This window comes from Rhopilema esculentum, chromosome 14, assembly GCF_057945365.1.
Source record: "Rhopilema esculentum isolate cy_ngs chromosome 14, ASM5794536v1, whole genome shotgun sequence".
Taxonomy (NCBI): domain Eukaryota; kingdom Metazoa; phylum Cnidaria; class Scyphozoa; order Rhizostomeae; family Rhizostomatidae; genus Rhopilema; species Rhopilema esculentum.
Genome location: NC_142828.1, coordinates 1,061,989 through 1,084,069, shown reverse-complemented (window position 1 = coordinate 1,084,069; position 22,081 = coordinate 1,061,989). Strand labels below are relative to the sequence as shown.

At 37.5% G+C, this 22,081-nt stretch overlaps 4 protein-coding genes across 4 annotated transcripts in view; 2 read left to right on the top strand and 2 right to left on the bottom strand.

Moving 5' to 3' along the window:
* Positions 1–22,081, bottom strand: part of LOC135696299 (uncharacterized) — a 30,616-nt gene that overhangs the window by 6,000 nt on the left and 2,535 nt on the right. The window contains exons 2-5 of the mRNA XM_065215653.2: positions 18,415–18,737; positions 11,302–11,589; positions 10,415–10,708; positions 9,281–9,595 (exon numbers count right to left, since the gene is read on the bottom strand). Coding sequence (XP_065071725.2) covers positions 9,281–9,595; positions 10,415–10,708; positions 11,302–11,589; positions 18,415–18,714 — 1,197 coding nt within the window. The 5' untranslated portion in view covers positions 18,715–18,737. The remainder of the gene's footprint in view (positions 1–9,280; positions 9,596–10,414; positions 10,709–11,301; positions 11,590–18,414; positions 18,738–22,081) is intronic.
* LOC135696303 (uncharacterized) lies at positions 2,905–7,235 on the top strand. Its single transcript, XM_065215658.2, has one exon. The coding sequence runs from the start codon at positions 3,691–3,693 to the stop codon at positions 4,585–4,587; it is 897 nt and encodes a 298-aa protein (XP_065071730.1). The 5' UTR covers positions 2,905–3,690; the 3' UTR covers positions 4,588–7,235.
* LOC135694981 (uncharacterized) lies at positions 12,109–15,142 on the top strand. Its single transcript, XM_065213897.2, has 2 exons — positions 12,109–12,340; positions 12,717–15,142. The coding sequence occupies exons 1-2, from the start codon at positions 12,109–12,111 to the stop codon at positions 15,140–15,142; spliced, it is 2,658 nt and encodes an 885-aa protein (XP_065069969.2).
* Positions 16,661–18,392, bottom strand: LOC135693759 (uncharacterized). The gene is made up of 2 exons (XM_065212325.2): positions 17,533–18,392; positions 16,661–17,035 (listed from the first exon to the last, which is right to left on the bottom strand). Exons 1-2 carry the CDS (start codon positions 17,668–17,670, stop codon positions 16,664–16,666), a joined length of 510 nt encoding a protein of 169 aa, XP_065068397.2. The 5' UTR covers positions 17,671–18,392; the 3' UTR covers positions 16,661–16,663.

The window sequence follows — 22,081 nt, the reverse complement described above, 5'->3', positions numbered from 1 at the left end:
TCAATGAGTCAGCTCACATAGCACCCACATGATTAAATGCTGCTAGGCTGAATGACCGTGTAGTAGGGCTGAATGACCGTGTAGTAGGGCTGAAAGACCGTGTGGTAGGGCTGAATGACCGTGTGGTAGGGTTGAAAGACCGTGTGGTAGGGTTGAAAGACCGTGTGGTAGGGCTGAATGACCGTGTGGTAGGGCTGAAAGACCGTGCGTAGGGCTGAATGACCGCGTAGTAGGGCTGAATGACCGTGTAGTAGGGCTGAATGACCGTGTAGTAATGGTACATAGTAGTAATGATTCTTTAAGGACAGTACCCAGAAAGTCTTAAGGAAAGTCTTCATAGGTATTATAGTCATAAAATAGATACAATTTCAAATCAATTAATTTTCGAAACAATTTCCCCAATCAGGTAATTAAACTCTACTGGTTCAAAATTGGTTGAATTAAGTAAGATGTAAGTAAGAATTAGGTATTGACTTTTTGACTCTTCCAAGCACTAGTGTCTTACATTTAAGTAATGACAAGTATCTTTAATGAAACTTCCCAACATTTTCTATCTAATGGCCAGTCTATGCATGTTTCGTAATGCAATCGTTTCGAAACATATTTAGTTATCCTTCTGCCTGCTTGCCTTATACCTGATCTTTGCTTAATTTTAACTAAAAGTTATCAAAAGGCTATATTTTTCTTGCAGATGATAGTACGGAAATGTAAGAAAAAATCTGCGAAGAATAAATCCCGTATTGGCTGTCTAGACAGAAATTTATCCCCATTCAACATTGCACATGATTCAACCTCGTCATTTCATTGCGGCGTGTTGTTCAATAATTCAGACAAGGCTGTGGAAATCCTGCAGCAATTGAACCCGTTCCTTAAAAACGAAGCGAAACGAGAATAAATTTACAGGCACTGAGAGAAATTTATGACCAAAGAAGCGGCGGACTAAAGGTGAATTTTAAAAAGCTCCGAATAACTGACGACATTGCCTGCTTTTGCAGTGCATTTTACAAAATGTTCAAATAAATTTACAAAATATGGTTTATTTGTTTCATACTGTTCCATGGCTAATGTGGATAAAATTCTAGGATATGAAGAGCAGTTTTATATGAAAATATTGTAATTACAACATGTTCACGATTCCAAAGAGTTTTGACGATTCCGAATTAATGTATCTACTATTAGGAATTTTAAGCCTGAAAGAGCGTAAAATGTATGTTCTTATCGGGGCTGTGGGAAAGAGTTCCTCGTGTTAAGCATGTTTAAGATAAGGAAATGTGAAGACATCACTTTTGCGATAAAAATATTTTTTACATGTGAAACTCTGCCGGATCACAGATGCCAGGATAACGATCAAATGACGACGATCGCAAAGCTGTCCATTATCAACATACTCATCAAACTTCTGGGGTTTCTCGCCCCTTACAATCCTGTGAACACTCTTTCTTTCTTAAGGATACTATAAATTTTGTCCAGGCACGATATTTTTAAGAAAGTCTCTTCTTGAGCCTGAATATATTTTTAAAGTATTCCTATTTTTTCAAATCTGATGTGGTTTTGGGGGAATATCGCCCGCTATTGAATAAAAAGAATGCTTATTGAAAAACGAGATGTGCCAGTTCTACAATTCCCTGCTATGAACTTCACAAAAACAGGCAACTGCTGAAAAATGAGACAGAAATATACGTGCTTGAGGCTGAGCTCTTACAATATTCTTAAAAATTGGATGATTCTGGGCCTGAATATTATAATAAACAACATCCTTATAAAAAAGAGTGTATAAAACCAGAACTATATGTATGGAACAGTTATCAAAGCATATGAAAGCCAAAATGATAACTTACTGCCAACTAACCAATTTATTCACCGGTTAGCCAGAACGCTCTCGTGAATTTGAACATGGCGCGTACGGAATATTTCAAACTTCTCAAAACAAATATATCAAAATAACATCGCATGGAGAATAAAACGTAAGATTTCAGCTTACGCCGTAAGACTTGAAAATCGCCGAAATTACGTAAGACTTGCACCACTTGGCAGGCATCTTCTCAAATTGTAAAATGACCAAAAAACTTCACGATTCTAAACCCCTATGAAATGTAGAAATTGTATAACTTTGATAAAACATGTAAACTGGCCGAAATGAAAATCATTCCCTTGTTTCAATATCATAGTCTTGATATTTTTAAAAGAAAAATTCAAAAGAGAGAGATGACTAACAAGGTTATGAATTCGATGTTTGGTTTTTGGTTTCAATTTGATTATGTAACCCAGCTTTACCAAATGACTGTTCCATGCTACAGAAATGCGGAAAATATGAGAAAATTAGACCGGGCAAGTATGATATCCGTCTGTGGTTCTTCACAAGAAAAAATGAGAGAGGTGTGATTGTATTCCAGTTTTCGCTGTTCGACTGTTCCGCTGCAAATAGAAAAGACTTCACCGGTGCTTTCTAAAACTATTATTTTCATCTGCAGGCAGCATTGGTTTTCAGTCTAGCGGATTAAATAAATTATTACAAGAGAAGGACAAATAAGGTCCGCTAGCCAGCATTCGAACTGACCTAAAAACGTGCATGTGGGAGGCAACATGCAACAGATGAGTGACCGCTAAAGCGCAGCAACTGCTTAAAAAGACGGTGATCGCGCTTTGCTCAGAAGTAAAGGATCCGGTCGCTTTCATACCAATAACAAGCAATTCCAAATAATAATCCTATTTTTTCATCAGTTGCTGTCTTGCACTTCTTCGCAATAGAAAATCTAACTAGGCACGTAGAAACTTTTAGATCTGCTTCATGGTTACCAGCCTTAGGTAAACGAATTCCCCTGACCTTGAAAATATCTACCCATTCGCATTAGAAAATCGCAAATCATCAAGTCTACCTGGTTGCAGAGCTTACCCTAAGAGATTTGATGTCATAAGCAATGGTGCCTTGCATTTAACTCCTTGCATCAACCTTGTATAAATTCAACATTAAATGCATCAACTGGAGTTTTCTCTGGGAGGCCCGGGCACTGATGACGTAATTACCTATTTGTTTTCAAGTAATGATTCATGATCTATGTCAATCGTACCGATATCTCATTAGAAAACCTTTCTCTTCAAAGCCTTTCCACGATTCAACCAAACATAAAAAACATTGGCTCAACCCCGACTGGATACATCTTGTAGTATTGAAGTTAGAATTTAGGTGTTGCATATTTAATACTATAACTTTAATATCATAGTTGAGGTTACTTCAATGATGAAAACTAGAGCAATATAGATACTCAAAAGCAAAACAAAGCGAGTGGAATATTTTGCAAAGCAGAATCTATAAAAAATTGGAATAAAATTACTAAAATCTACAATATATTGTCACAAATATGAATACAAATCAAATTGAATAATTTACATAAAAAAGGATGTGTGAAGGTTATGCAACCACTTTGATTATCTTTTTCGACAAGGGGGGATAAATTTCACACTCAAATCTTGCAAATCTTTGTTTTCATAACAGCGATATAATTTACTCTCTGTAAAACCCATCATGTAAGCAAAAAATTTCGAAACATCGCCTTCAGCGTCAAGGTAACCCCCCTGAAAATGTTGTACGATTCTTTAACAATGTCAAGACAGGTGCTACAGATCAGTGGCTGATATAAATTTGAATGCCGCTCCATCTGAGTGCAATCTTATTGCAACAAGCATACAGTCATGAAGTCTGATCTCAAGTTTCTCGTTCCGCTATCCATTTCCGTTGTCCTCTTGAACAGCTTGGCAATATTTGTCACAATATCGACACGTGCTGAACGGCGCAAATCCACGACACTTACCCTCGTAAGTCTAATGGTGAGTGACATTCTCGTTGGAGCTGTCGTAATTCCGATGCGCATTATCGAAATACTACTGCTGCAAAGTGCTGCATTTCCGTACATATACGCATATATATTGTTCGTTGCCGTTTTTAATGTCGCTTTCTTGGCATGGGATCGCTACGCGAGCATTGCGAGGCCACTTTGGAGGCGGCAAATTGGCAATGGCAAGATGATAACAATCCTTTTAATGAGCTGGGCTGTGCCAGCATTGATCAGCTTTTTGCCGTTTTGCTGGACACATTCACCTCGCTATCAGGAAACAATGAAGAAAATCTACAGATACTTCTTGGTTGCCATACTCCTAACGACCGTAGTCACGGTTGTGATGCTCCAGCTTTTCGTCATGCATCGCTTGTATATATTTTGGAGAAGCAACAAACAAGGCAAGCAGCAAGTGCTTACACGCGCATCGAAACACGGATCGGCCGACCATTCATTCAAGAGAAAACTCACATCCACAATACTGGTTATTTCCGTAACGATGAGTACAGTGGCTACCTGGCTGCCGACCATCATACTGAACTTTCGCCCAGAATGGATCACAACGTGGGTTGCTAAACTATCACTCTACTCGTTTTTTATCAACTCTCTAGTGGACCCTAGTCTCATCCTGCTCTTTAATTTCCGCTTATTCATGCGCGCGCGGAGGCAACGGGGAAGAAAGTGGTGGAATACGGCACGGTCGAACGGCTTTCCGCAAACCGAGGTAATAAAGCTTAGGAGCGTCAGTCGATGAATATATACAGAACACGATGGCCTTAACAACCTGTACGTCAATACAACATCAATAGTTAACTTAAGCAAAGGTGAGGAAGTCAATATATAACGAGCTGTAGAGACATGATCTAAATTGTTGCCAAAGAATAGTTAGTATGCTTTGAATGTTCTGTATGAAAGTTGCGATAAGACGATTTGATTAGCTTTACTTCGTTAGATTAATTAAGTTGCATAATGCCTTGCCATTGAATTATACATTTGATCTTTACTTAGATGTTTTGCTTTATGTAAATGCAAGTTTTTATCCTCGCACAAACCCTGTAATTATAGCACCGTTTTTCGAAATCGATATGTTATAGGCAAGGATTAAAAGCACCGTTAAAAACTAGGGAATCAATCTTTCACCCAAGCCGCATTAAGAAAATTTTCGTACAGCTAAACCAAAACTGCGGAAATTTTTTAGCTTGCAATGATAAACACCCACCACATGGTATATTCACCCAGTGCAATAATGCGCCGATGACGCAAATGTTAATGAGAACGAGATCATGTTTGAAATATAAAGCGATGTGATGTTGGTTGTTTTTTAATAAGAACAACAGGAAACATTCATGGGTCCCACGATAAGAACGACCTTTAACTTGATCTCGAAGAGAAGATATATACAATCCTAAAATAACAGCAAAATTAAAGCCTGGCAATCTTTCGTACAGGAGTGAAAAACAACGCAGCGTTGAATATACAAGACAAAGAATGGACACATGTTCCATTAAAGGGCCATCACCCCATCCCCACTGTATATAAATGTAAATTCTTGAGCATTGTAGCTGAAATAGTTCATGAAAAGTAAATATACGAAAGTTTACTGCTCGTTTATGTAATATTAAAATGTGAACGCTTTCGGGAAAAATGTTTATATGAACACGTGAACGTGTTTGCATAAAGTGGTTAGAACAGTCAAAGTTATTGTACACTGGCAATGCGTAAACTGAAACGCATTCAGTCGAATTACGCGATGTAATTTACTTTTAACTTTTTAGCAACTTCAGCAATTTTATTTGATGTTCGTCTACTTGAGTATTTTCTACTCAGATAAAAATCGATTGTATATATGAAGTAGCTGAGCGCATTCGGTGTCAATCTTTGACCAATAGTCTGCCAGATTCAAGGGTCGAAAAAACTTATATTGCAAAAATAATATGAATCATCTACTTTACAAACATCTGCCCTTCTTCCATATGATCGAACTGATTTTGTAATGCAACCGAAACTCTTCAGCAGGCCAAAACAAAACACCATATGTAAATATAACATCTATAAACAGAATCTGCTGATCGATGCAATCGACTTCAAAATCTAGTCAAAATATTCCGCGGAAATCCCATCTGGATACAAAACAGATTTAGCAGAACATCAGCAAATTGATCGATCGTTCGATGAACAATTAAATGACCGGGCAACTTGTTGAAAGCGGATCGAAAAACAGATCGGTACAAACAGAGGCGGATGTAAGTGGCTGTAAGAAAGCGGGATGTAATGATTGGATTTTTTGTCACACCTTTCAGGGGACTGTGAACTATGGAAAACCCCAATTTTAAAATTCAGTTTTTAACTTCAAAATAAATAAAACAAGAAGACAAACAAATCAACTTTACTTCATCATTTTCTTACTATTGACCACTAAAAAATGCTTTTTACAGATTCGAAGCAAAAGTTACCAAAGAAAACAAAATATTTGGGGTATTGCACCCTCCACAGCCCCCGGTTAATCCGTTCCTGGATATAAAAATGAACTAACAAGACAAAAAACTAATTCTAAACAGGCAAGGAAAACGACAAGAGAGTTCATAAACATATTCTGATAGAGACACTGCGGGCGACTAGATTCTTGAAAGAGACAAAGTGAGAGAGAGGCACAGTTACGCAGTAGCCCAACGTATGTTGAGTGTTTAGGAACAAGAAAGATTTGTTGTTCCAAGGCCGCCAAGAACCCCTTGATTGACAACGAACATAGACACGGGCCCTTTAATATGCCCGGGCCCCTAAATTTGCCCGGGCCTTTAAATGTGCCCCGGCCATCCTCCCCTGTAGGCGATCGAAGTTGTTCCTGGATACATTGGAGCCTCATATAACGGACGCCGTTCGGACCTTTGTAATTCTCCGTTGTATAAAAGTGTCCGTTGTATAGAGGTGTCCGTTGTATAGAGGTGTCCGTTGTATAGAAGTGTCCGTTGTATAGAGGTGTCTGTTCTAAAGAGGTGTCCGTTGTATAGAGGTGTCCGTTGCTGAGAGATGTCCGTTGTATAGAGGTGTCCGTTGCTGAGAGGTGTCCGTTGCTGAGAGGTGTCCGATGCTGAGAGGTGTCTGTTGTATAGAGGTGTCTGTGTACAGAGGCTCCACTGCATATCAAGGATGTACATTTATGGTTTCTTAAAGCAACCTTTTTGCTCACAAAACAAGGCAAACGGCCCTTTGTTGGCAATTAGTGGTAACATAATACCAATTACTGAAGAAGCGAATTTCATTCACTTGAAAGCGAGTGGATTAATACAAATCGCTGAAACAGACTTTGTTTTCCTCGTGTGCTCATCCAATCAACGTATGTATGACCACGCCTGCTTACTATGCAGAAAACCCAAACTCGATTACAACTTCACGTACCAAATGTAACTTTTGTAAAGTTTCACAGGATTAATCTAAAGATCTTTCAAATTTTAAGTGTGAGTTCAGAATGAAGTCCGAAAAGGGTGTTTGAAAAGCCATTCATGATTTTAACCAAACAGAAAATTACCTTTGGCTTTCGAATTAAAGGCAGGGATCGTTCGCAGATAATTTAGAGAGTTCCAAGCAAATACTTCGCAAGTATGATGGGCAGCTTTTCTGTTGCAAAAGAAAAAAGTGGGAGGAGCTTTCAACAAAATTGGATCGAAGAATCGCGCTGTAGTTTTCTAAATACAAGCTTAAAGTGCTTATCAAAGATTTCAGTCTGAAGAGGGTCGTTCAGCTCGAGTAAGGCGGGAATTATTATGAATTAGAAACGAATTTCATCGTATTATAGAGAAAGACAGATATATATTTGTTTGGTTTAAGGGGTGTTCAGCGGGAGATTCAGTCAGAGGGAGGCGCAATTCTCAGTTGTGGCGCTTTACTCAGAGGGAAACGCATTGATCAGAGGAAGGTGGACTTCTCAAAAGGAGGCACATTACGCAGAGAGAAGAGCATTAATCAGTTGGAGGCACAATGTTCATTGATCAGATGGGTGTTTATCTCATCAAATTTTATTAAGAAATATGAATAAGGTGACATTACATGCAGCCCAACAGCCTGTCGTTGTCAGAACAACAAACTAGGCCAGCCTTTTAATGCAATCAATGAATCTCTAATCATGGACATAGAGCTTGGCATGCAGTCCGTACAAAAAGTGCACCATGAATGTCATATTTTGGCATCAATCAGTGTGCACATAAAAGCTGACAGCCTTCAATGTTCGTCTACACAAATTGAATAAATGGCACAAAAAATTTGATTAAACACCACGTATATCTCGCTGCGCACTTAATCCTATCTACAGTGAATCAATGAAGTCGAAAAAGGATACATTGCTTAAACTTCGGTATACAAGGGTAGCATACAGGCAGATTAAGAAGATGCAACAGTATATATCGAACAAAATCAAATGCCGCATGGGAGGGGTACATTTTCCACGCGGAACTCACGCGGAACTCACGCAGAATTCACGCGGAATTCACGAAGAAAGACTTCTTGCCCCAGAACAGTTATATACAAATAAATCAAAGCAAAGAAGACCAACAACTAGGAACTATGCCGACAACGAATGTTATGACATGAATAAGCTTTGACAGTGATGTGAGGGACTTCACTAGTATCATAAGAAAAGCCACAACTTTCCGAAAGCAGGACAAGAAGGATAAGCGAAGTGATGATTTTGTAAATAAGGAATTATTTAATAAAAGTCGATTGGCAAAAACAGAAGAAAAGCTTAAACCTCATTTAACGAAACCTGCTTTAATGCTGGCGAATAATTCCCGGTATGAATGTGTTTCCATTATTTCGCAACAGTTTTGTGTGTTTTGCATTTAAAATATTGTGTACTGATAAGTCCATGTAAAACGATATAAGTAGCAGATTTTGTAGAAAGCCACTACAGTAGCAACTGGTAACAAACATTAGTTAGGAGTAAAATATCAAAAATGATAAACGTGTTGCAGATTAAACGGTACTGTTGTCAGCAACCAGCCATCGCTCAACGTCAAGAGGCTTTATGACCAAGGCGAATAGAAAGCTTCCTTCAACAAAGAGGTCGCTTGACACATCCTTTAATAATTTAGGCCCAATAAGAAAGGCGCTGTCTATATAATGTTTGCTTGATACAGCCCTTAATGACTCAGGTTTTTGTTTTGAATAAACATCAAAAGGTATAGACATTGCAATAAAGACTTTTGTTGCCTGGAAAAGCTATTAATGATCCACGAACTTTGAAATACCCATCAATCACTTCTGTTGCCTGGCAAAATAAAACTGGTACCGAGCAAATATTTCAACAGCTAATATCTCTTAAGACCCCAATTCACCAACCGTCTTTTTGCACCGTCTTTTTGCACCGTCTTTTTGCAAACGCTTCAGGCAATGCAAATGTACAGACCAAAGATTGCCACAACGCAATAATAATAAACAAAACGCTAGCAACAAACCTCTTCCTTAAGTTTCGCATTATTTTCAGCAAACTTCTTGTTTTCTTCACCCAGTCTATCAATTTCAGTTTTGAGTCTTCTTATCTGCTCTTCAAGGTCCTTATTATTCTGCTCAAACTTAGTATTCTGTTCCGTAATCTGATTCACCGTTATTTCTAACTTCTTATTATTCTCGGCAAACTTTTCATTCTCAGCCGCCATTTTGTCTATTTCTCCTTTCAAGCGGTCGATTTCACCTTGCAGTTTTTCGTTGTTGGCAGCAAACTTATTGTTCTCCTCCGACATCTTCTGCACTTCCCCAGTTAGGCGGTTAACCTAAAAGCAAATTAAAAAAGAGAATTTAGATCAAGATATATTATTGCTTATGAACTGAAGCGATCACATCTTAAATATCAAGATTTTCCAAAAAAGAGTAATAAAAAACATTTAAAAGAAAAAAAATTAATTGTATAAATTCAGATGCTGTTTCATTGGAATAAAGGGGCAGATGTGCAGTTAAGACAATCGCATATTGCTTTAAATTTATCAGCTTTAAAGACTGATCTTTTCATAGGTTGTCGCAGAACTATTTTGGATGGAATTGCGTTTAATCTTTCAACAACTCTTTCTGGCCCTCAATATATGAGTTTGCATATATTTTTAATTTGAATGAGAATAACTTGAAAATCTGATTTCGATGCACAAATCAGCAATCGATTTCCATTTTCAGTTTGTTGGTCAGCCTGCTAAAAGCAAGAAATCTTGAAAATATATTTTTTATTTCCTTCTTTCTTTCATTTCTGACAATTGAACGTGATAAGCATTCCAACTTTTGCATTTGTATTGCATTTGCTTTTGCAACGCAGGACAATGAGAATGGCCTCTCCTTTCCCCTGGTAAAAAGCTGACGACTTTCCGCACTCTGTGAGAAGGTTTGTTCATGTCAGGAGCTCGAACCACAAACCCTTGGATCTGCAGTCAGCGACCCTAACCACTGAACCATCCTCACACACCTGATGGCTTCAAAACCTTGCTCGCCTCTCCGCTTCACATTTTCCTTATCCGAAACGATTCTTTGAAAAATATATGTTTATATAAAAAGGGGTGCTAAAATTGCAATTTTTCGCAACCCAATCTAACAAGTACAAATCTAACCTCTCCTTCAAGTTTTTTGTTGTTTTCCTCAAATTTCTCATTCTCGGCTGCCATTTTCGATACTTCGCCTTCAAGACGGTTGACCTCTCCTTCAAGCTTTTTGTTGTTCTCTGCAAACTTGTTATTTTCCTCTGCCATCTTGCTAACCTCACCTTCCAGCCGGTTCACTTCACCTTCCAGCTTGGCATTACTCGCAGCAAAACGATCGTTTTCACCCTGCATACGGTTAACCTCACCTTCAAGCTTTTTGTTGTTCTCTGCAAATTTATTGTTCTCCTCAGTCATTTTGTTAACCTGAAATTAGACAGTCAAGTCTTCTTACAGTAATCTTTATGGTAAATCTACGTATGACGTTCGTTACAAATTAACAACAGGCGGAATCATTTGGTTTTCAGCCTTATGCGAGTCCTTTTAAATAAAACCCAACCATCTTTCTACATCTACCTTGCAAAGTAGCGACTAGAGGCAATTTTATTCTCATCTTGTGCAACATTTTGTACAACTAGTTCGCATAAAAAAACAATGCAATAGCGGATGTAAAAAAAACCAAACTTACAGTCAAATTGAAAATTCAGGCTTTCATAATTCGTTCGAAGTACAAATTTTAAACAATTACTCAATGAAGATTACTGCACTGTCAAATTTTCGATCATATACTTAAAAAACCTTTACAAAATTTTATGAAAACAAACTTGAATTCATGTTTGCTTTCCACAAAGCTGGAAAACAGTATAAAAGTAGAAGAAATTAGACGTTTTGCTAGGAAAATCCATAGTGGAACTTTCAGTAATTTTTAATCCATATTCTCCCCAGACTGTCTGGCAAATTCGTTTGAGAAAATGAGAAATTCTTAGGCAAAGTCACGTGATATTCAATGACAATCTTACCTGGCCTTCAAGCTTTTTATTGTTTTCTGCAAATTTATTATTTTCTTCCTCCAATTTCTTGTTATTAGCGGCAAATTTGTCATTCTCTGCTCCCATTCTGTTTATTTCACCACGAAGCAGATCAACCTCTTTTTTGAAACCGGTGAGATCCCCTTGCAGTTTTGTGTTCTCCTCCACGTTGTTGTTCATTTCTTGTGACATCCTTTCAAGCTTTGCACCAGTCGTCTCAAAATCTGGCGTGAGTACAAGGGTTATTAGGCCATTCCCACCACCCATCATTGGAAGAACCTAAACAATCAAGAAAACCACTCTTAGCTCTCTGATACCACTCTCTAGAAGTAAATGTCCATCTTAAACCTCATTTTAAAAAGGGAGGAAGCAGTCTTTTTCTCTGTGGATTCTCGAGAACAACAGGTCTTGCGGGAAATTTCGAATCTAAATTTACAAGTAACACGAAAAAGAAGAAAATTGAAAATACAGATGAAAAAGCTTGCAACGAATGTCCTGAATTTGCAAAACAATCCTGTCTCAATTCAATTCAATTTAATTCAATAGAAAAGCTTCACAAAAATTTTTTTAATCTTTAAAAGACTCTTTGACCATAGTTAATAGAGGAGAACTCTGGTTATGAACCGCGGCGTACTTCAAAAGGAGAACTCTTTGTTCGATTTATTTCGAGTCACGTGACAATGACCGTGCACAAGTCTTCGCGTTGAATGTTAGAGCGATTAGGCATGGTAGGACTTTTGGTGAAAGTTTGGATGTCCTTTTGATAAATAGATCGGCCCGTCTTATGTTTACGTCAATATGCCAGGAGATAATTGCTCGGTGTATGGTTGTGGAAAATCTCGGAGATCTAAAGGAATCGGGATCTTTAAAGTCCCAAACCGTCCTTCGAAGCCCTACCAGGAGTGGCGGGCTGCATGGCTGAATGAATTAAAAAAGCACAGAGAACTGGATGCAAATTTTAAAAGGCAAATAGAACAGGACACAGTTCACACCTGTGAAGAACACTTCCACCCACATGAGATAGAAGTTTGTAAGTGTCTTATTTATATTATTATGTTTTATTTTATATATATTGACCGCTTACCCTTAAGGGATAATACGCTGTTCTTCTTTAGGCCAAACTGAGTTCATCGATTTATTTGACCTTCCACTTCATTTAAGTCGTAGTTATTTTCTTCGATTAATTCAAATGGCTATCCTAACAGATGAATACGTTGCAAAGAAAAGAAAACATTTTTCTCAAAATAATAACTTTGCATGTATCCTTTTAAAAGAAAACCGGCGCATTATTTATATCTACTTAGGCCCGACGAACTTTGGGGTTGGGTAATGTCCCTTGTCGATGCAGTGTAGCAGCGTGCGAATGATTATTAAGGTATAATTCATGTGTTTCTCGTTACCTTTAGCTGTTGGAACAAAAATCACAAAGAGGTTTCCAAAGTTTGGAGCATTGCCAACTTTAAAGATGCCAAAAAAGAGTTGCGAAACCCCAAAACCAAGAGAAAGAGAGGCAAGGACCATTGTGAAAGACCATGTTGCTGTAGCAAAACATTGCTATAAAGATTTCAAAGATGTCATCAATAGAGTTTCAAGCCTAAAGGCTTTGGAGGGCTGGTCTGTAAACATTAAGGAAGATCGCATTGTTTTGAAAAAAATCGAGGAATTTACTCTCATCCCCAAATATGAAATCACAGTTGATGTTGGCTTGGCATTCTTTGTATCAGTCTATGGCTGGTTTTTGCCGGAAAACCATCCTATTTACACAAAGAATTTTCGGTCACTGCGCAACATTTTCATATCAAACCTGATTAAAGATATAGAAGGTTATCCAATTTGCAACGGAAATTCGCCGATAGATATTTCGGGCAATGTGGTGAATCATGTGATACCAACTTATCAAGATCCATTATCTATGGATGAAAGCTCTAAGCAGTATCCAAGAAAAGAGTACTGGCGCTCCATCTGGTGCAGTATCATTTCTCCAGGTGAGCAGTGTTTACCATGTGCACAGCAAGCTGCAAAAGCCAATAAATCACATGGATTAAAGTCAAAGAATCTTGCAAAGCCTGCACATCCAAATGCACCAGTGTCAAAGACAGCACCAGAGAGAATAAAACTGACACTTCAGGAACAAAGACTGAGATGTGCAGAACTTGAGAGGCAAATAGAGGAAATGAAAATTGAAATTAAAAAGTCCAGTGTTCCTGTTGACCCAGAGTTGAGTGATGACTTTGTTAAAATTCTGGACAATTCTGAAAAGATTTTATCTCCATTTATGACATTATTCTGGCAGCAGCAAAAGAAGCTTTTTAGCAGAAGCAGAAATGGAGTACGATATCATCCAATGTTGATTCGATTCTGCCTTTCTTTGGCTGCTAAATCTCCTTCTTGCTATGAAGAACTTCGTCAGAGTAATGTCTTGGTGTTGCCAAGTCAAAGGCGCTTGAAAGACTATAGGAATTGGATACGTCCAAAGCCAGGTTTCCAAGAGAAAGTCATCTGTACTTTAATTAAAGAGACAGAAAAATATTTTGGAGTGCAAAGATATGTAGTCTTGCTTATGGATGAGATGAAAGTAATGGCTAACCTTGTTTTTGATAAAATCACAGGAGAACTTATTGGTTATGTTGACCTAGGTGACCCAGATACCAATTACGCTACTTTAGACAAAGCTGATGACATTGCATCACATGCCTTGGTTTTTTTGATAAGAGGCATTTGCACTGAGCTTAAATTTTGCTTGGCTTACTTTGCAACAAGCTCTGTCACTGCTGCACAAATGATGCCATTATTCTGGGATGCTGTTTGCATTCTTGAGGATACATGTCAGTTGATGGTCATTGGAGCTACTGCTGATGGTGCTTCTCAAAACAGGAAGCTTTTTAATATGCACAAAAGTCTTGATGGTAATGCAGGAAAGGATGTTTGCTATCGCACAACCAACTTATATGCTCCAGAGAGGTATATATATTTTTTCTCAGATGCACCACATCTAGTTAAGACAGCACGAAACTGTTTATACCATTCAGGATCGAGTTCTTGCACCCGCTATATGTGGAATGATGGCCTTTATTTGTTATGGGAGCATATCGCCAATTGGTATCACAGTGATATTGATAATGGCCTGAAGCTTTTGCCACGTCTTTCCTATGACCACATCAAGCTAACCTCATATTCAGTTATGAGGGTTAGCCTTGCAGCACAAATCTTAAGTGCATCAGTTTCTTCAGTGCTATATGAATATGGCAGCCATGCAGAATCCGGAACTGCAAAATTCTGTGAAATGTTCGACAAGTTTTTCGACTGTCTGAATGTACGTAGCAGAAAAGAGCACCTGCTCAAGAGAAAACCTTACCTTGCACCATACACCATGGAAGATGATTTCAGATTTAACTGGCTCGAGAATGAATTTCTAGCCTATTTATCTTCATGGAAAGATTGTGTGGATCATAGGCCTGGGCAGTTTACAGAAAATGGTAAGGCAAAAATGTTTCTATCAAGACAAACTTACGAGGGATTGCAAATAACAACATATTCAGTGATAGAGGCCACCAAATATTTGATATGTCAAGGAGTTGATTTTGTTTTGACAGAAAGGTTCTGTCAGGATCCCGTAGAGGAATACTTTGGCAACCAGCGAAAACTTGGTAGGAGGAATGACAATCCTGACATTCGGCAGTTTGGATACAATGCAAATACAATTCGCACACAAAGGTCCATTTCATGTGAAAGTGGAAATACTAGAGGGAGGAAAGATAAATCCAGATCATGGTGGAATGTTTCTGATGACCCAGTGCCCTGTCGAAAAATCAAACATAGCTTCAATAAATAGGTTGACTATTAGACTTTATCTGTTTTAGTTTGTACTGAGCATAAACAGTTACTCAAGTGTGCACACCCTTACTGTTAAGCTCCTAAGCATCCTTATTCTTACAAATCTTATAAACAGTATTACTCAAGCTTTACTTTTATTTAACTCCATTCTACATGAATATTCTAGATGCTGTCTGGCAACATAGACTGTCATTTTCTCTTTCAGAGATGGTTTCGCAGCCAAAATGTTTATTTAGAAATGATAACTAGTTGCTTTAAGGGTAATGTAATTCTTAAATATATGGCAACCTGAGTAGCTGTCAGTCTGCCCTTGCAGGGCGACCAAGAGCAAGACTGTTCCCTGGGCCAACCAATGGGTCTTGCTTGACAATGAATACAGATTCTTGAATATGATAATTAATATAGATTCTAAAATTATTGGCTCCAAAATAAGCCTGGGCCCTAAGCACTTGCCCTGGCTACCCTCCCCTTTTGGCAGTCCTGTGCACTTGTTATCTATGATAGATGATTCAGAGGTCTATGCACAAACTTTCTTAACCCTTTTCTTTTGGTCTTCCCTGTGTCATAAGCTTCACCAATGTGGTAATCCCAAACACAAACTGCAATTTTCAAAGTAAACTTTCAAGTTAAATTTTGACAAGGAAGCAACAAGTTGTTTTATGAGACATCCTGTATCATGAAAATGCAAATTCTATTAAAATTACTTAAATTAAGGTACTAGTCACAACATGTATAAAGTTACTAAAAGCAGAACTGTGTCAGCTAGATGTTAAATGTATTTAAATAATAAAGAAAATTGTTTCCAGTTTTATAACAACAATGTCATTTTCCTATTTTTGAACTTTTGATTTATGACCACTTTGTCTTTTTATTTCGGCTCTTAATCCTTTAGATCGCACTTGTCTTGAGTGCAATTTGTATTGCTGAATAATATCACGTGCATGTGAAAAGCAACGTACGCGTACATACAAAGAGAGGATACTAAAGAGCAGATCTTTGACTAAGTAGGAGCTTGGGCATATGTCAATTTCTGAAACCACAGAAGCAAACAAGCTGTTGAGATGATCATCATTCATTGCTGCATTAATTATACCTTGAAAATTTAACTTTTCAACTCCAGATGTTGATTTGCCTGCCCTGAAGTATTGTTCTGTTATTAAAAAAACCATCTCCAATTCTTTTTTGATTGCCCAAAGACCGCCTCTGTTTAAACATGCAACAAGGCGGTTGTCTGAAGTGTCTGCATCATCTGCTTTACAGGCACGTAAAATTGCCATCGAATGCTGGCATTCTAATGAACGCCAATTTTTTCCATTTCTGTATTTTTTGTGCAGGTTATGCAAAACATACCCTCCAATATACTGTAGCCCTCCTAGTTCTCTTTCACACACTTCTTTACAATGTATTTTTGGATTTTTCTGGGTCAATTCTTTCAAATGAACAATCATCATATCTGCAAGCTTGGTAGCAAGTAAAGTTGCTGCATTTGATGCCAGGCCTGGAAAGAAATCTCTTGATTTCAATGGGACAGACAATGGGAAAAACTTGCGTAGAACTTTTCTGAATCCCTGTTCTTTTGAAAAGAGTTGTATATATCGTAAAGAATTTTGAACTGTGGGCTACATTTTTCAAGCTCAGTCAGCTGATAAATTGAGAGTTCATGCTGAATTGGTTTAGAGAAAACAGCACTGTTTCTAATTTTAGTAGCTGCATTCTCAGTCAAAGACTTTAGGATAGCAGGAGTTAACATATTGCAATTTTGCAATGTTGAACTCTCTGTGTGGCCATTGTTGTTTTCTTCAGGATGCTTTGCTGTTATGTGCCTCTTCAAGCCTGCAATAGTTCTACATATTTTGCCACACTTTTCACATTGGCTGTCTTTTTTTTCAACCTAGAAAAGTAATAATTATGCCTAAGAATATGCTACCATTATAAATTCATATTCAGACAATCTTTCCTGTAAGGTATATAAAGTTTAAAGAACATTTATGGAAATAATGTCATAGCCCAGTTCCTATTTTAGCATAAAGGGGTTAGAGCTTGGAATTCTCAACTATTGCGTTCTGAGTTAATTTTGAAATTTGTGCTGCGTTGGTATTGAAGCCTAACATCGATTCTAAGTTCTTTCTGAGGGTGAAATCCATGTAACACTCACGCCGGCTATTGGCGAATAAATCATTAACTTGCACCTAAGGTTCTATATCTTAATGCTAACACCAAAATTGTTTATGCTAAAATACATATTAGAAACTTTTAGGCTAGGTGAAACTAGGGAATCTGGATAGGACGTTTTTATCGTTGTGAAAAGGACTTATGCACAACTATCGATACGGGCGTTTTCAGGAAAATTATAGTGATGAGGCACCTACATACAGCATCAATACACACCTGTTCTACGGCAGCATTGAATTCTTCTTGTACCGCATCATCGTCTTCGAGGGCATCCAAAATAGCATCGAAATCGTCTCCAAATACGAATTCGTCACTGACAACCGCCATGTTTTGATCAAACTTGTGCACGGTCATGGTCACCTGACACGCGAGTTCAACCTCCAATGGAGAACAATGAGGCGGGCCTTTGAAGTGCGCCGTGTTTCATAACCAGAGTTCTCCTCTATTAACTATGCTTTGACCTATCCAATCTATTCGGTCGAGTCTATTATAAATACGATTTCTGCCATAAAAATAGCTCACGGCCTAATTCTAAAACTACAAAAGGAGCTCTTATTCTAGTAAAACCAAAGGGAACGCTAAAATGTGTTCCCTTCCCTACATTTATCTTAATTCTTACGGTAGCCTCCGATCCAATCCTAATTTCTCTTATCATTTTAATTTTTACCAAGCGACGCAAGAGTGGAGCATACATATTCTGAATACTGGAATTGCATGATCCACTTGCAGCGCATATCTTCAGTAAGTTACTGACATAAGGAGCAGCAATGTTAGATACATCAAGCTAGGAATGCTGTTTATTCCTATCTCTGTTTATGGCCTTATAAGATATAACCAATCTTGATATGTGACACAAACAACGCAAGGGAAATAACTGTCGTAAGCATTTGAATTTTGGGTTGTTTATTTAAAACCACATTGCTAAGGACATTGTAAGGCATAATTTCAAAGCCTAAGATCTGAGCAATATAAAAATTTGCTTTTTTTAGTTCTATCTCTAAAATGGCAGATAACTCAAGGGAAACATCCCCTTCCACAGAATGTTCTCTAACCTATCAGGCAACCTGTCAAACGAATCTATACGAATCCGTTTCTCACCTTCTGTGTCTCTTTATCTTTTGGGCAATCAACAAATGATGCGTATGTGAATCCCATAAAATTGTCCTTTGTAAGTGTGTTTTTGTCCCATATTGAAAGTGCCAGTGTCTCCACCCCATCGGCAACATCCACCACAAAGTCTTCATTCCATGTTGGATTCAAGTTGTTATCAATAGCTTTCGTTTTCCTTGATTCTTTTCCACACTCTACCAAGCAGTATGGATCGCTCTTTTGAAAGCGTTCCATGTTTTTCAATTTAGCTGCATTAACAACACGGACTCGAAGTTTTCCGGCAACCATCTTTGCTGTGATCGAAGAGACACCTGCGAAAGTTTATTTCTTATTTAGATTATTCCATCGAAATTGCGATGTTGCGAGTCAATACAGACATGTTGCCGAAAACAAATGGTTTAAACAAATTAAGGACTTTTGGTCATCATATACCAGTTTTTCAGAACTCCCCTATCACTCATCACAACCCCCTTATCTCCAACGGTCTGCATGCTCAGATCGTTGGTGGATTGAAAGAACAATCAACAATTACTCTGAACTATATATAAAAGGCTTGCAATATAGCGAAATGCAGCAAAAGAAAAACACCAGTTGTGACAGTGTGACTTCGTTGCCTCTGGCGAAATCGGAGATGGGTACCTCTGCGTGATCAAAAAATGCTTGAGTGGAAGCGAGGCAGGCCTAGGCAATATTTGATTTTAGGGCTCTTCTTATCAACAGAACAACACAAAATACAAACAGAGCAACCTTGGCCAAGGACAGAGAATAAAAGCATTTGTTTTGAAGACACACCCCTTTTATACGATCTGTTAGCGATTACAAAGCTTTCGTTATAGGGTTAAAGGTAGAAGTCTCTAAAGCGATAATGTGAAATATAATCTTCTTCGAAATAAAGGGTACCTGAAATCTTATCGTTGACTCTAGCGAAGTCGAAATTAAAGATTTCCCAATGATAACCCATTCACAAGTTTATTCTAACAAACGTGGTTCATTTCAAAAGGAAGAGAATGGTACGGATACATACAAAAAGTATAGTCCCCCGAAACATAAATAAATTGATAAAGACATAATCAGATAAAAAAGAGTTGTTGGTTGTGCTTAGTCCTGTCGTAAAATTAGTCGTTTGGACGGAGAACCATCCATGAATTGAAGATCAAATTTCCCAATATACACTCAGATTCTTCAAATGGGAAACTTATAAAGTTTGCCTAAAAACACTGCTAAAATGAATCCAAGAAAAATTAAAATTTCAAAAGCTGTATTCTCTTTTGTACTTTTCTTAAAATCTTATATCATTTCGGGTGCAATTACTGAGAATGTCTGTAATTTTTGTGTGTTTGTTTACATTCGCTTTTTTAAACTAAAAACGGTAATACAATCGATCCCAACACCGAGCTTTGGTGAATTACCAAATATTTATTTACCTGGTTTGTAACGTGGAAACCTAAATCCCTGAAACAAGCTCAACGCTTACTTTGCCGAAAAATTACATTTGCGAAAAGCCAGGAAAAATATTGCTTAAAATAACAGTCAGATTACCATAACAGTCTATAAAGGTAACATGACATTCTCAAATATTTTAACTAGGATTAACGAACAACATATGGTCTCAAACAGCAAGGTTCATTATCGTTATTTTGGCTTGTTTTCACCAAGAAAGATGTTCATAAATGCAAGTTAACCAAATAAACTCCTCCAGATTTAATTAGACTTCGCCAACACCCAATTTTGCTCATTCAAAAACCTTTATCCAAACAACTCAGCGCTACGTGTCTGTGGTTGTAGCAGAATCAATTACATTAACCTAGAGAAATTTCGCCTAGACCAAATTTTGGACAAACGTTTTGTTGACGAATTTTTCTTCGACTAAATTTTAAACAAGACGAAATTTTTTGGATTTGCGTTTGAGAATTAAAAGGTTTGAGAATTTGCATAGCGTAACCTTTATATCATGTGATTGCAAATTAAAATCTTGTATTCATTTTATCATCATTGTCAGTTTTTGAATATATCTTCATCATATCTCTAATTGCCCTTTGTTTCCGATTTCAAAAGTTTCCACTATTGCTTTTTTAAAATAAACTAAACTAAAATTGCTTCTGGTATTTGCACTTTCACAATAAATTCAAAACAGGGAAGAGTATAAATTTCTAGACCTCATTGTCTTTCCATACAAATTTTAAGAAAAGAAAACAGGAGATTGTTTTATTGTCTTACCAATCATCAATCTCTTTTGATTTGAATCACCAATCATCAAGCCCTCAATGCAAGAAGTATCTCTTTTGATTTGCCTTCCATCACATAAACTGAGAAGAAATACTGCCCTTTGTTTTAGTTTTCCTGAAATGCTATACCTTATATAGCTACCTAGGGGGTTGGGACTGATATCCCAAAAAAGCTCCAAAGAGGGGTTCAAATCCCTCATGTACCCAATGAGTCAACACCTACTGAACGAAATATTCAGAAAACTGTATAGCTCTGCCTCATAGAATATTGAAAGTTTTTTTGAAGAAGTTCATCCACAAAAGATTTATACAACTGAATGTTTCCAGTTAGTGTGCTTACAAGAAAAAACCAATAAATTACAAAATAAATTTTGGTCTATGTTTCTTTAATAAACATCTTGTAAATGGGAAGCTGTAATGTTCAGCTAAACTTGCTTGCTCCTAGCAATTATCAAATAGGGTGATTTGACTTTACAAAGCGAAGGTGCATACCTGTTGGACATTAAGCAGCTTTGTGGCCAAGCTTTGTTTAAAACATTATTCAGTTTTTAATCTTTTATTTCACAGGCATCCCAGTATTATCTGGACAACTGCCATTTGCCCCCATGGAATATAAGACATCTTCAATTTTGTTGTTAATCAGTACCGGAAACTAAAGGGATGGAGCAGCTAACCCCCCCCCCCCCTGCTCATATTTTGTAAAGAAAATAGAAAAGGCTGCTAATAATTTTGGAAAATTCACTGTGCTTGCCCCACAACCAAAAATGCTCAATTTTTGCCTGTAATGAAAATAGTTTTACCCAGTGGCGAAGCCATTTTTGTTGGGATGGTCAGGCTCATATACGGATATGTCACACCCTTTTTTACCACATCCAAAAATAAAACCTCCACTTCTAATTTGTGAAATCTTATTCATGGTGAATCAACCATAGGGAATCTGAACAATTTTCCAACAAATCTAGTTCTTTTTGTGAAGGTCAAAAAACTCCACATAAAAGTTCATATAGTAACGTCAAAAGGCAACCAAAAGCAAGTAAAATTTGCAGAATGATCGACTTCTGATTATCAGCCAGTACACCAATTTCATCATTTGCAAGCAAGCAAGAAATAAAACCCAGAAAATCACACAGAAATAATTTTTTTATTTTCATTACTCTTCCCCCCTGGCTCTCAACAAGTAGAGTAGTACACAAAAGATGCCTTTTGTTTGTGGTGATTCATTAGTCAACAACATACTATTCACACTGTTTAAGTTGGTATTTCCACACACAACTTAAATTAACAAAATAAATGTTATTGTAAAATTATTCAAAATCAGTACACTGCAGTGTAGTAACACATTGTAGCTACGTGTCAAACATGATCAGCACACAAAGAAGGTCCAAACAACGTTAGAATATTGATACAATTCACTTTGAATGAGTGGCATA